General features: G+C 51.4%; 6 protein-coding genes across 6 annotated transcripts; 4 read left to right on the top strand and 2 right to left on the bottom strand.

Annotated features, from left to right (window-relative positions):
* Positions 1–1116: 1116 nt before the first annotated feature.
* On the top strand, positions 1117–2214 carry J4E82_010315 (uncharacterized protein; the record flags this gene model as incomplete). Its single annotated transcript, XM_051736530.1, has 3 exons — positions 1117–1436; positions 1486–1600; positions 1648–2214. The coding sequence occupies 3 exons, from the start codon at positions 1117–1119 to the stop codon at positions 2212–2214; spliced, it is 1002 nt and encodes a 333-aa protein (XP_051583734.1).
* A 1786-nt stretch (positions 2215–4000) lies between these two features.
* Positions 4001–5475, top strand: J4E82_010314 (uncharacterized protein; the record flags this gene model as incomplete). The annotated part of the gene is made up of 2 exons (XM_051736529.1): positions 4001–4424; positions 4481–5475. 2 exons carry the CDS (start codon positions 4001–4003, stop codon positions 5473–5475), a joined length of 1419 nt encoding a protein of 472 aa, XP_051583733.1.
* Positions 5476–6884: 1409 nt separating this feature from the next.
* Positions 6885–7874, top strand: J4E82_010313 (uncharacterized protein; the record flags this gene model as incomplete). Its single annotated transcript, XM_051736528.1, has 1 exon — positions 6885–7874. The coding sequence occupies one exon, from the start codon at positions 6885–6887 to the stop codon at positions 7872–7874; it is 990 nt and encodes a 329-aa protein (XP_051583732.1).
* Positions 7875–8622: 748 nt separating this feature from the next.
* KAE1 (putative tRNA threonylcarbamoyladenosine biosynthesis protein kae1) lies at positions 8623–9733 on the bottom strand (the record flags this gene model as incomplete). Its single annotated transcript, XM_051736527.1, has 2 exons — positions 8623–9332; positions 9382–9733. 2 exons carry the CDS (start codon positions 9731–9733, stop codon positions 8623–8625), a joined length of 1062 nt encoding a protein of 353 aa, XP_051583731.1.
* A 738-nt stretch (positions 9734–10471) lies between these two features.
* On the top strand, positions 10472–12011 carry J4E82_010311 (uncharacterized protein; the record flags this gene model as incomplete). Its single annotated transcript, XM_051736526.1, has 2 exons — positions 10472–10592; positions 10699–12011. 2 exons carry the CDS (start codon positions 10472–10474, stop codon positions 12009–12011), a joined length of 1434 nt encoding a protein of 477 aa, XP_051583730.1.
* A 437-nt stretch (positions 12012–12448) lies between these two features.
* Positions 12449–14322, bottom strand: J4E82_010310 (uncharacterized protein; the record flags this gene model as incomplete). The annotated part of the gene is made up of 3 exons (XM_051736525.1): positions 12449–13228; positions 13283–14086; positions 14161–14322. The coding sequence occupies 3 exons, from the start codon at positions 14320–14322 to the stop codon at positions 12449–12451; spliced, it is 1746 nt and encodes a 581-aa protein (XP_051583729.1).
* Positions 14323–14651: the final 329 nt, after the last annotated feature.

Genomic DNA, 14651 nt, shown 5'->3' with positions numbered 1-14651 from the left:
CCTGAGTAACAAGATTGCGCTAAACCAAACAGGGCTGATTGTATGTGGAGAGCCTCGTAATGCGCAAACTGGAAACCGATTGTGCAAGGAAGCACTTCTGCCGCGGGACTATCTACATTCGAACGTCTATCGTCATTGTGTAGACCAGCCAGTCTTGGTTCGTACGTCATGAAGCTCGCTTCCAGCCGTGGAGTCTCTCGAACAAGTACCAGGATCGCGATAGCAGTCCAGGTTGCAATACCAGTTCAAGTAACGACCGCGACATACTACTTACACCCCACTGGCTGCAGTCGAACACTCGACTAGCCTACCAAAGCTGGGTTTTGTCCAGTTCGGTGGGCCACGCTCCACTAGCCGCGGTTGTAAAAGCAAATTTGCCCGCCAAACACCCTAGCAACAGCTAGTGAGGCGTTGTAGTACGCAGCGGTTGCTGGCTTACCGCGGGTAATGCGCGGCTTCTTGGTAGACGTAAGTGAACTCTTGTGCTACTCTTAGCTGAACGCGTAAGAAGGTGGGAAACGTGTGGGAAGCGAATGTGGGAGATGTAGTGTGCTGCAAGGGCGCGTCATAGGCGGGACGGAAATGCCTCACGACACAGCCTCTCGCGTTTATGACCGAGTGTAGAGCTTGGTGCGAGAGTGTGTGTGAGACGAGGCTGTATGTGCTGACTAGACAGTGAAATTGAAATCGGGCATGGTGGAGCAAGGCAACACGACAGGACTTTCACCGCAACGGTCGAGGCCGGTGTGGTCGCATCTCGCACCGTGTTAACATGTGAAGTGCCTGGAGGGGGCAAGAGCGTCCCGCGCTAACGTGCGTCTGGAGATCGGCCAGGCACAGGGGTCTGCGGGATAAGCGAGATTGGGCAGTCCGAGCACTGCCTCCTTCTAGAGCGCGCGCAGCAGACGCTCATCTTTTGTCTCACGCCTCTGCTCTTCTTCTCTCCCTCTCCCGCCAAGTACTAGACGGACGTTGCTGCTTGCCGGATGCTTGATTTGTACCTCTTTTAATACCTTATCTCTACACCGTTATCGCGACTTCGGCTCTCTTTCACCAACACAGCCCGTGCACGACGCTCTCCCAAGGGAAAGGAGACAGAGAACAACAACAGCAACCATGCGGAGAGGCGTCACCATTTTTCTTCTCGTCACCATAGTCGTCCTCGGCTTCGCGGTACACAGCGTGTGGACACTGCTCGGTCTTCTGATCGCTTCTGGTCGCGAAGATGCTATTCTCCGTGGAGAGCTCCCTGCGCCCAACTCGAGCGCTATCAATGAGACGCCGCAATTGATTCCCAAGATCATTCACCAGACGTACATCAACGAGAGCATACCGGCGCACTGGAAGGGCCCGCAACAGAGCTGCTTGGATCTCCACCCCGACTACGAGTACAAGCTGTGGACCGACAAGAAGTCGCGCGAGTTTATCGCTGCTGAGTATGTTGTAAACTACCGATGCGATAAGCCGTAATACTAACCTGCTCAGATACCCATGGTTCCTCGAGACTTTCGACGGCTACCCGTACCCCATTCAGCGCGCTGATGCCATCCGATACTTTGTTCTGCACCACTTTGGTGGAATCTACATTGACCTGGACGATGTACGTACAACTCCCTCTATCAACCACACCAATACTAACAATCTTAGGGATGCAACCGCAGCCTCGACCCTCTTCTCGCCTACCCAGCCTGGGTCCGCCGCACAATCCCCACCGGAATCTCCAACGATGCCATGGGCGCCGTTCCCCGCCACCCCTTCTTCCTCAAGGCCATTGACTCTCTGACCGACTACAACCGTCGCTGGCCACTTCCCTACATCACCGTCATGGCATCCACCGGTCCCCTCTTCTTGTCTCTTGTCTGGCGCCACTACAACAACGCTTCTCCAGTTGATGAAAACCGTGTCCGCATTCTCTTCCCCGAGGAATACAACAACCACCCTTGGTCCTTCTTCACCCATCACCTTGGCAACAGCTGGCACAGGACAGACGTCAAGATCATTTTCTGGCTCGCCAAGCACTGGTTGCTGGTCACGATCCTCGGATTCGTGGTTGGCTTCACAATCTTGGGTATGCTGTACAAGTTCTTTGTGCTCAACAAGCGATCAACTGGCCCCGGCAGCCCGAAGATGCGCCTCTTCAACCAGAGGATGCCATTTTACCGCCGCATCAGCCAGAAGAGAAGCTTCGAGTTGGACGATCGCCATGAGGTTTAAGAAGGGAACTGTTGAGAACAGTTTTGCGCATTGCATTGTTTGAGCGTTATGTCCGTATCACGTGTCTTGCATTTTACCGGAGTTTCAGTCGAATCGCGGCCGCCTCGCACTTTGGCTTTCTTATTCTACGCTTATTATCTTTTTTTTTCTTTCTTCGCTTCTATCCATATTATTTGATCGAGGGTAGAATGCCTTCCTAGCTTGATTTAACTGCTTTGTGGGGAAAAGTCCAAGAAATACATGGGGGCTGCAATGGCGCTGTTGGTACACACATTGGGAGAGGCTGGACCGCTGTTGTGGGATTTTGGTTGTTGAGGAAAAGATCCCTGGGGTATCATCATAGAAGGACCGGACCGGGACCGGCACAGTTCAGAAAAGACCGAAGAGCTCGGTTTTGTTGGAGATACTGTTGCATGTAGATATGTAGAAGAAGCTTTATCGCTTATGTTAATATGAAACGTACCTGCATCATTGAAAATGGCTACAATGAGCTTCAGCGATTAGTGATCTGCGAGATTATGGAATACATTGACTCTCAACATGGATACTCTTCTGTCAGCATCTGGTTCTCTATCTCATATCGCATGATATTTTTCTTAACCAGGTAGCTTATCGGGAAGCGTAGATTGTAGATTCAATCCTACTCTCAACCCCTTACCAGGGAGTGAAAAAAATATGCGAACAGGCGGGTAGGGCAATACGCGTTATACGAGCCTATCCGCGATTGGCCGATACGCAGGTGAGAGGTGGGGAAGGCGCAGGGGAGGCGGAGGGGTATACAGTAGACGTCTCATGTAAGACTGGTGGCAGTCTTATGTCAGAAAGATGGCTGTATTGTGTGCCGAAAATAGCGGCTTGTGAGGAGGAGGTGGACGTCTCGTGTAACAGAGGTGATAGTCTCCTCGCACTTGAATCTGATGAATCTCGTGGCTGGAGCCTTGGGTTAAACACTGGTCGAAAATTGAAATGGCATAGTCTTGTGCGAAAATCGTTGAAGTGTTTTTGAATCTCGATATGTATCATCCTTCGCAGCGACCTCTCATACGACATTGTAGTATAGCCTTCCGATTGGACAATCATCACAATATGAGACGCGTCTTTAAAGAGGCTCAGCAACATTGCTATTGATTGACTGGAGTGCATCTACATGTTGGGCAGACTTTGGATTCTGACCTGATAAAACTCCATCGGAATTGAAAGAACAAAGACACGTTCCGGACATGATGGAGTCTTGGCAGAGTGGGCAATACGCGTTACAGGAGTGTGGCCGGGATCAGCCGGCACTCCCGCCTCGCTACATCCTCCCTGGTCACCGGCTTAACCCTTTGCGACAATACATCGAAGTCGCGAGGACCTCGCTGTTGGTAACATGTTCCTGGATGATGCGCAACAGTGCATGAAGTTTATTGACCATCGACAGCGCGAGATCATCATGTTGCTGCGTCGACCTGCTCTCGGGCCAATGACGCCAGCCCGCCACTTCCGTAACCGTTGCAAGCCTTCCGTCATCGTTCAGCACCTGCGCAAACAAGCAGCCATTCAACTTTGGAGCTACGCAATGTTGGAACTTCGCCTCTTCACTCTAAGTTTAGAAGTTGACAGCCGGTACCCGTCTCTCAGATCCACTTCTTTCTCATATCCTGATCTTGTACCTGACGTCTCTTCGTCTCTCCTCACATCACCTTCCATGGATGCGACTTGATCAACTGCCACGTCTACAACCAAATTACACCCTCTACGTCACACATTCGGAACCCCGACCGACTGAGCATCACCAACCCTTACAATGGTCGGAACAACCCTTCAAATGCGCGAGGGCGCCGAGCTCGTTGGAGAACACGGATTTCGATACCTTCTTGTCAAACCCCTCGGCCAGGCCAACGTATGGGTCGCTGTCGACGCGGCTTCCCAAGAGAAGATCTTCATCGTAAAACAGCCTGGCGACGATGACGTCGGATACGGATGGCCAAAGTTTCAACATGAGATGATCATGCACGAGCTTCTCAAGGGCATTCCAACAATCAGGCAACAAGTAGACCGTATCCCACCCACAAGGGGTGGCCCGCCACGAATCGTGCTCGAGATTCTTCAATCTACCCTCTGGGATGCGCGAAGGAAGCGCCAGTTCAGTGACGTGGAACTCAAGGGCATCATGCGCTCGGCATTGTTGGGCCTGCGAGACGTACACGAGCGAGGTCTGGTGTATGCAGGTACGTTTACATGCAGTATTTACTTCAAATGAGCCAACACAGCTAACACGAACAAGACCTCAAGATGCAGAACATCCTCCTCAGCGGCTTCGAAAATGAACCAAGCGCCAACGCAGAGATCGGCGACGACCGCATCACCGCCAAACTCGGTGACTTAGGAATCGTCATGGAGCCAGCAAAAGGCCTCGTTCAGCCCATCGTATACCGCGCGCCCGAAGTGTACTTCCGCAACGAAATCAACCAACCAGCCGATATCTGGTCCTGGGGCGTGATCTACTGCCAGCTACTCGAAGCGCAAGCTTCCTTCAACAAATACGGTCTCTACGACGAACTCCTGCAGGGAAACTCAGGCCAGGGTCAGAAAGAACGCTCAGTTGAACGAGCTATAGCACATGATTTCGGACTGGGCGCCTTAGATTATTATGATGGGTGTCGACTTCCTTACCAGGACCGCTCACATCATGAAGGACAACACTGGGAACAACTGAAAGCCAAGGGTGTGCCGGAGAAGGAAATCAAGTTCCTGAGCTGGGTCCTCAACCCTGTCCCAACAGATCGGCCCACAGCCCAGCAGATTCTGGATGCGGGCTGGTTCACCATGGATACGGCCAAGACGGGCAAGATTGCCGACAAGTTGGAAGCGAGTGCTCAGGAGTCGAGACGCAGGAACATCCAGAGGAAACGCAGTGAGCCTTTGTTCACGTACTCAGCAGCGAAACAGCAGCCGACCGGGTTGTATACGAGGGAGCCTCCTACCACATTTTCTTCCACACATGCTTCATCCAACACTCCTTCGTGGTCTCCTACACCTTGGCAGCCACAGTCGTCGCAATCGTACTCGCATCTACCACCTCAATCCCAGTCGCAACAGCCGTCGCAACCGCAAGGACAAGGATACCAGCCTACGCCATACCAGCCCATGTCCTTTAAACCCGTTACTATCCAGGCGAGTGAGGAAATGGGGAACAAGGCAAGGCCTGTTACGCCGAGATCTAGTACGCAGAAACCGAGTGGCAGTACGTTTTTGAACTTTGGCTCTTTTATGCGTTGAAGAAAGAGGCTTATGGTGGGTTAGGTAGAAGTACTGCTGGGGATATTGCGATGGCGGTTTGGAGCTTGGGGTTGTAAGTGTACTGTAGTTGGGACGTTTTGTGTTTGGGGAAGGGAAGTGGAATTGAAGTTTTTTCATGAATTATGTTTTCTTGTTATGGAAGTTTGGTTTGATGAAAGGTGGAGTACTACTGTAATTTGGTATTCTTCTAAGCTGTTTTAGTCGTTAAGATATCCTCGACAAATTTTCTAGTCTCTTCACCGATACGATCAGGGTACCCGTCCTGCGGGAAATGACCAGAGGACCCAAGCCCAATGACTTTCGTAACGTCCATCCATTCAGAGTATTCCTTGACTTGGTACGGTGGTATCAGCATACCTGGCTCTACCCAAAACATCAGTTTTGGAACTTGATTGTTACCAGCCTTCAACCAATCCCAAAGTTGCCAAAGCAATATGCCCACCTCTGGCGAACGTCCTCCAAGTGGAATCTCGTTGGGAAACCGCCATATGGGTTCGCGATCAGAAGAGTTCATAGGTAGGACGATGTTGGATTTCTGTGCATGGAAACGACGGTAGATGCCGACGTGTTGGGAGTGCCTGTATCGATGTACGCCATGAATGAATCAAGGGTTTTGACAGTCTTCTTCTCGAAGGGAAAGTCTGGGGAAATTTCTTTCTGTCGCCATTTTCGATATATGGACAGTTGATGAGGCGCGGATTAAGTGGCGTGAGAGCAGGGAAGCAATTGGGGTTTCAGATATGACTTGAGCCCGGCAGCGTCGCGATGAGAGGGACTTATAGCCACGGCTTCTTCAATCCAAATGTTTGAGTATGGATCTGTAACTGTGCGAATGTGAACATGTCAATGGTATAATTTCAGCTTACTGTTCGATCACAAAGCGTGAAATGGTTGTTGGTAACGTCAAGACCTTGGAGCCATTGCTAATCATTCTTCAACGTAATGACACTACTTTTTAATCATTGTGCAAACCTCATCCTCTGATTGTCCCTGGGATACTACAGCAGCAGTGTGTAAATCGTTGTACGGCCGTAAGAGCCTCAGTGCGGAAAGGAACGGCGGTTCTCTCGGGACCCGGCGGCCCCGGTGTCAAGAGCTTCTAGGAATCACCAGGATCACAACGCTAGTTGCTTGGTATGAATTTACATCTCTCCAGAGCACGGAGCACACAAATCGAACCAGTTACGCCGTAGATATCCGCATGGAAATCAACAGACGTAAGAGATGGCACAGACAAGTTCGTCCGGTACTGTCTGCTCAGGAGGTACCTATGTCCTTGACCGATACGTGTCTTCCTTTATATTCCCATAAGAACGCAACACTCTTATCATGTACAATGCCTTCACCTCTTACTCCACTGCGATCGCCACACAAAAAGTTCATACAAAATGCCTACCCTCAAATTTCTCCTTGCCAGTCTTGTTGGCTCCGTCGCTTTCGGGCTACCATCAAGCCTCAGATCCGAGCCTAGGTCCGTATCCCAAACAACCTCGCACTCACCTGTCAACGTGGCTCAATTTGCCGTCGGGACATGGATCGAAAACCTGGCTATACGCCCGAATGGCAAAATCCTCATCACTATGATAGCTCCGTCTGAGATCTGGGAAGTCGACCCTTTTCAACCGCCTGCATCAAATGCCACCGAACTGGTCCACCGCTTCGATACTAGCATTGCCGATCATACTAGCGGAATCACCGAGACAGAACCAGACGTCTTCATGGTAGTAGGTGGAAATAGCATCTGGCGCGTCGACATGAACGAGGACCTTTCCAATCGCGTCTCCGAAGTCGTGAACATAGTACCCTCACGCCTCCTCAACGGCGTGACTACTCTCGACGCAAATGCTGGAATAATTCTTGTCGCAGACTCGGAACTCGGTCTCATCTGGCGCGTCGACACAAAGAGCCGGACCTACGAGATTGCTTTACAGGACGACACAATGGCACCAAGGGAGACTTTGAACCGCCTTATCGGTATCAATGGCGTGCGTGTCTGGAAGGATTACGTGTACTACAACAACAGCCCCCTTCAGCTTGTATGTCGTGTTCGCGTGGATCGAGCCACTGGGCAAGCCGCAGGGCCGTACGAAGTCATTGCTCAAGGCGTTTTGGGTGATGATTTTGCTGTCGATCAGGATGGTACAGTATATGTCGCTGAGATGACTGAGAATGTTGTTACGCGTGTTCAATTGGATGGTAGTCAGGCAGTTTTTGCCGGCAACCTTAATTCTACAGATGTAGCGGGCGCGACATCAGCTGTATTTGGGAGAATAGAGGGCGCTCGCAATGTCCTTTACGTTACTACCAATGGAGGGATCTCTGCGCCGGTGAATGGGTCGATCGTTGAGGGAGGGAAGGTCGTTGCAATTGAGTTGTGAGCGGCATCGATACTCCAAGTCGACTTTGGAGACGATGGTGTGAAATGCTTGACCATTCAGACCTATGAAGGGTAGTATTTCCTTTGACAGGACTTCTTTGAGATGCTTTTCATCATCTTCTTGCGTGCGAGCAAAAAGGTCAAATCGCTTGTCACCTGTATTTACTGGCACTTACGTAGTAGAATAAACTACACATATCACTAAATCTTTTGATCCACTATCGAGACTTTCTTCTATGACATAGTTCCGAAAGCTTGTTTTACACAATCTCAGATCTGTCTTACGCTAGCTACCTGGAGTCATCTATTAAATATGCCGGACAGGTCGAAAGCAATCATCAGAAGCTTTCACTGGTTCGATGTTCATGTTGGTGCCGAGCATGAGCCATCATTGGAGATCTTCTTGGTGTCATGCCTTACGTTGCAGCCACAGTCCGTAGTGGACAGTTCGTTCTAAGCGCCGCGATACTGGCTTCCTTGTGCCCAAGGTTACTGGAAGTTCAGCCATCTTCGCACCAAGAGTATACATATGCACCTTGGCGAAAAGGATGCGCCTTGGCCTAGTCTACATGTTCTTCAACCGTATATATGCCTCTCATGGAAAGGGTATGACGCCACAGGCACTTCGCATATCGCAATGGGCCGCGCTGGAATCCTATTCCGAACATGCAATCCACTGGTTTCCGCGTACACAACGAAATCGAGATCATGGGGTCGAACGGGGTATCGTATTAAGAAAAAAGCGTACCTCAGTCGGTCCTCCACCCAACATACACCTCGTCGGTCCTGAAGCGCTGTGTACATGTCGTATCTGTCAACTCCGTCTTCACTCCAGTACTGTATTCCAGCAACCCCGCATGTGCAATCATAATGCCGTTGTCGATACAAAACATCTCGTCTGTCGCAAACACATTTCCACCTCTGTCTCTTGCCATCATGCCCATCATTTGTTGTAGCCGCATATTCGAGCCCACGCCGCCCACGACCAGCACTTGCTGCGACCCGACGTGTGCCATAGCGCGCTCTGTTATCTCGACCAGCATGGCGAAAATAGTCTCCTGGAGAGAAAAGCACATGTCTGCGCGTGTAACCAGCTCCCCGTCCTCCGTCTTCAGTCGCTTCGCGTCCGGTAATGACTCGTCTAACCCACGCGCCAGCAAGTCCGCTGCAGCCAAAATACCCGAGAAACTCGCATCCATGCCTTTGACACCATATGGTAAATCGACCAGGTTCTTCCCCTTCTTGGCTAATTGTTCAACGTTGTATCCAGGAAATGGGTCGTTGGGGATCATCAGTGTGCGAGCGAATCGATCGATGCAGTTTCCTATGGCGATATCTAAGGTCTCGCCGAAGATACGATACCGTTGGGCAGAGTAGGCGATGACTTGGGTGTTGCCGCCAGATACGTAAAGGACGACGGGGTTATCGGCGCGTGTTATTGAGCGACCCATCTCGATATCTAGCATATATTAGCCAGTAGTTTTGACCGTGGAATCGCAATGACTGACGGCCGACGCAGTGGTTCACTCCCACCATGGGCTTCCCCCATAGTAGACTGATTGTCCTAGCTGCGAGCGCAACGCTTTGTAGTGGTGCACCCATGCCTGGGCCTTTGGTGTAGCATATACAATCAATATCCTCAATCTTGACTCCTGCTTGTCGCACAGCTTGCTTGATTAGCCTCACAACCCATGCTCGGTGATGTATTGCTGTGTCTTTGGGCAGGAAGCCTTCGCCGGGTGGGGAAACATATGTGTGTCGCAGGTTCGCAAGGATGATGGGAGGTTTGTTTGGGCCTGGATGAGAGATGACGCCCACGCCTATCTTGTTGGCGCTTCCTTCTAATCCTATGGCAATCATCGTGGCGGCAGTCGCGGTTTGATGTTGGTGTTTGACGCGTCGAGGCGGGGTGTCGTTGGAAAAAGCTATCGATAAGGGATGACATGCATGGTAGGGCTGAAGCCACCGCTCGGCAAGCAACAATGACCAGTTGCTCTGTCAAGCAAGCCGCATTTTTCGAATTGCCTCGTCCCTTATAGATTCAGAGCATTGACGACACGATACTTCACAATCGCAGATGTTGTTTGATCAATGGGCAAGATACAGCGAACAGGGCCGTCAGCTCGCGAAGGCGCAAGGATCTAGCAAAAGGAATATAAGACCAGTTTCTCTTATACACTTGGGAATCTACGCGATGGTCTCTTTGCCCGCACCCATCATGCCGCATACATTTGTGCGCATGCAGTGCGCATGCAGCGAGCAAACCGACGTTTGAAAAGTTCACGAGCAGACGTCACCGCCGTTAGTCATGTGCTGCAGGGTCTGATCATTACCGCAACAAAGTCCACTAATTACTTTACTCATCTTTACAATCACTTCAACAAATCCACGTCTTTCGAATTTCGCTTGCTCCATAAAAGCTTTTAAAATACAATCATTGCGGAGCGTCGCAAAACTTGCGTATCCCAGCCACAGCAATTCGTACTCCGCTCGGACCAAGCAGCCTCGGTTCCCCGTTGGAGCCGCTAAATAATATCCACCAAATATCCAATCCTCCAACTCTTCAAAACATCCCACATTGCACCAGAATCTCTGCGCATGGCAGACTTCGACGGCGCCAGTCAGAACTTTCTGGCATGGCTGAAGCAATCTGGAGCGGAAATCAGTCCAAAGATCAACTTAGAAGATCTGAGAAACAAGGATGCTGGACGAGGCGTTGGTAAGTAGCTACTCCACTCCAGTACTACGCCCCGACACCACAGACTCACTCTACGTCGCTACAAAGCTTTGCGACATGCGATAAACCTTAATGCTAATTCAAACAGTTGCAAACCAAAATATCGCCGAACATGAACTCCTCTTCCGCATACCCCGCGCCTCCATCCTCAGTGTCGAAAACAGCATCCTGAGTACCGAAATCCCCGCTTCAACATTTGCGCTTCTCGGCCCCTGGCTATCCCTCATCCTCGTCATGATCTATGAGTATCACAATGGCAGCGCCTCGAACTGGGCGCCTTACTTTGCCGTCCTACCCACCGACTTCAACACCCTGATGTTCTGGTCCGACGACGAACTCGCCGAGCTCCAAGCTAGCGCCGTGGTGAACAAAATCGGAAAGGAAGGCGCAGATGAAGTCTTCACGGAGCAATTACTACCCGTGATAGAAGAGTTTGCGGAGATAGTATTTAGTGGAGATGAGAGAGCGAAGGACAAAGCGAAGGAGATGCGCAGCCCGCAGAACCTGGAATTGATGCACAAGATGGGTAGCCTAATCATGGCCTACGCATTCGACGTTGAGCCAGCGACACCAAGCAAGGACGTGGATGACGAGGGTTTTGCTGAGGAGGAAGAAGACGCTGCACTACCTAAAGGCATGGTTCCGCTAGCTGACATGCTTAATGCCGACGCCGACAGGTGCAACGCGCGCCTCTTCTACGAGAAAGATTGTCTAGAGATGAAGGCGCTCAGCCCGATTACTGCAGGCGACGAGATTTTCAACGATTATGGTTCGCTGCCCCGAAGCGATTTACTAAGGAGATACGGCTACGTCACCGACAACTACGCACAGTACGACGTTGTTGAGATTCCCGCCGAGCTCGTCACTGATATTTTAACCAAGGAGGGTGTCTGGCACGCAGACAGGTTAGAATACCTGGACGAACAAGAGGTCATTGATACAGGCTACGACATCGCCGCCAGCACGCCCTTTACGCTTCAAGAAAGTCTCTCTCCCGAACTCGTCGTTTTGGTCGAAAGTATGCTTCTCCCAGCCGAAGAGTTCGAGCGCCTTGCTAGCAAAGACAGACTGCCTAAACCAGAGAAGATCACCAGCCAAGGAGTGGAGCTGCTACTGCAAATCATCCAGACTCGCATCGCGCAGTACGCTACAACACTGGAACAAGACTTGCAGACATTTGGCGAGGTTCCGCCTGCCGGGACGGCGTCGCCTAAGCAGCGAAGATTTGCTATGGCAAAGGCCGTGCGTATCGGTGAGAAACAGCTCTTGATGAACACGAAAGATGCGTTGGCAGAGAAGATTGCAAGAGATGGTGGTGCGGCGATGGCGAAGAGGCAGAGGGTTGTTGACGAAGAGGGAGATGTGGAGATGGGCGGTATGGGGAAGAAGCACAGAGCGTGATGAAGATCACTGCATGCATCAAACCCTGTCGTGAACCGCATCACAGATGATGGTTTGACAGAACGGTCACCAGGATCTGGCTTCCACCCGAAAATGCGAAACATAAGAGCGAGAAAAGAGATCGGAAGATAATTATGCGTAAGTTTCTTATTTTTTTTTTGTCGCCAGCCAAAGTCCTTGCGGCACTTCACCAGGCGTCTAAATATGTATATCCAAGTATCGACTTGCTGACTTGTTGTGTCCAGGTAACCTCCGCACCTCACTCCACGCGCACACCAACCATCCAGCATTGCCTCCTCCTCCCTGAATTTAAAAGGCTACTGTACATAACTTTGGTAGATCTTTGGAGCCAGCCCACCGAGCCAATAGAAAACAAAGGGTATAACTTGTCGATAAGTAAAGCGCTAAAAGAAGAAGAGATTGTAAACTGCGGGAATTTATCTCCCGGAAGAACCTCCAGCTGCGGCAGTTGTGGGTGTAGGAGGAAGAAGATGGCCGGACGCAGATCGATTGTGGTTTTCAATGGACCGGCGGTTTGGATTTGGTGGAGGCTGCTGAACCGCAGCCTTCTCACCCTGGCGCTCAATCATGATGCGATACCTGATGTGCAGATTGTCCGTCCAGTCGACGGGATATGTCTCCTCGTCTTCACTGCTGTCGCCGGAGAAGCGCCATCGATCGGCCAAGCGGTCGTCTACCCTCTCGGTCTTTTGACGCTTCACGCCTCGGCGATCGATCATCATACGCCCGCCTCGACCAATTCTACGACGGAAGCGAGATTGATCATGGAATGGAACGTCATCTGGAGGAGTGGCAAAACGTATGCGCGCACTTCTCCGGGGATCTGTCTGCTTACTCGACGGCACCACTGCTGTCGCATCAGCACCTTCACCATCAGACACGGACGCAGGAGGCGTGGGAAGCTGACTCTCCGTAAAGACTGTACGGAAGTCCGACTTCGCAGCAGGCGGCTCCAAAGGTGGCGTGATGGGCCGCCATGTTGCGTCGACCCAGCCCACATTCCACTTTTGGTGCTTAACCAGGTTGTCTTCGATGAAGCTATCGATGGCCTCGGTGCGCTTGGCTTGCTGCTCTTCGAGGTACACTATATCACCATCAACAAGACGCCCGTCTGGACGTGTGTTGGTAGGCTTCATGCCTGGTAGAGTCTGACGTTGTCTTTCAACATCGGCAGTTCTCTTTGGCTTAGGAGCAGGCTGGGACGAGTTAGTCATCTGGACAAAACTTCTGGTGAGTTCTTTGCGACATACCTTCTGAGTGATGAGTAGTTCGTCATCATCACCCTTGATACTGAGTCTGCGCTTGAGCTCCTTGACGGCATGGCGTTGTTCGAAGATCAGCTTGTCTGTGGCAAGCTGTTCTCTGATGACTGCCTCTCGTCGCTTGACTTGCGACATCAGCAAACGAGCCTCCTCCAGTTCCTTCCTCAGCTTCTTGAGCTTCTCCGTTACTTGCGCGTCGCGACCACGCGTCTTGCGGACCTGTCGGACCTCACGGCGTCGGAAGCAAACATACGGGTCAGCATCATCGGTTTCGAGATTCGTCTCGAATTTCAGTGAGGGCATCAGCGGGCGGTTGCCCTTTAGTAATCGTTGATTCTTCCAATGTGGGTAAATGTCTTTGGCGAACCGCCGCGCCGACTCGCTGATTGTCTCATCGAACTCGGCTTCAAGTTCCTCATAGGCAAGAGCAGACGAGTTGTCGACCGCGGCATACGGCTGCTTGATTGCTGTGGTTTCTTCGAAAAAGTTCATAACCTCTTCGAACTCGTCTTCTGAGCAATTGTTGTTTTTGCCCTTTTTCTGGTTGTAAGACTTGAGAAAGGCGAGATCATCACTGTTCATGCAATACGGGCAGCCGGACGTATCCTCCACGGTTGACGAGAACCGTATGTAAGTGGCAGGTTGTGTAAACCGTTTTGGATAGACATCTTCATATTGCAGTGTGCTGGCGACAGCATCCGGAGTCGGAATGTAGAGTTGTGCAATCTTCCCACCAGTCGCGCCTTGCGCAGCTGCCTGGGCGGCGGAGATGACGGCCTGTAGATGGTGTTCCTAGAAATGATGTAAGTATGTGTATTGTGCAGGGCAGGGGAAGTGAAAGCCAAAAGCGGACTAGCGCGACTTACAATCTCCTCGCCCTTCTCAACACCGGTCTCAACCTTGGGAATATGGCGCGACGCATCGTCATCAGCAAGCTGCTCAACCTCACTCTCGCGGACGACAGGTAAATTCTGTTTGGTCGAAAGCTTGCGCTGCCTAAAGCGCTGCCCAGTTGCGCGAGCCGTCATTGTTTGTTGTCGCAGCGAAGCGCACGTGACAAATGTTTGGGTCGTTTGGGCTGCGTATGGGGCGTGGTGCAAATCTGGCGCCTGGGGGCGGCCCAGCGAAGAGGAGTCACGCTCCCAGAAGCGCTAATCCGACCACCAACGCGCCTTAATACTGCTGATATGGGTGTCAAAAGTGTCGCACTGGCCTCGGCATGCGATTTATCGCGTCGAAAGTGATGAAAAGAGGTCGTGGGGTGCTGTTTGGCGATGGAAAAGGTTTCGGTGAGCGGCGATGTCGAGCGTGAACAAGCGGATGCGTTTGGGCGGGTTGAGAGGCAAGGAAGTTGCAA

This window comes from Alternaria postmessia, assembly GCF_024291825.1.
Source record: "Alternaria postmessia strain BMP 2775 chromosome Unknown scaffold_119, whole genome shotgun sequence".
Taxonomy (NCBI): Eukaryota; Fungi; Ascomycota; class Dothideomycetes; order Pleosporales; family Pleosporaceae; genus Alternaria; species Alternaria postmessia.
Note: the sequence above shows the minus strand (reverse complement) of the source record. Positions and strands in the feature narration are given on the sequence as shown.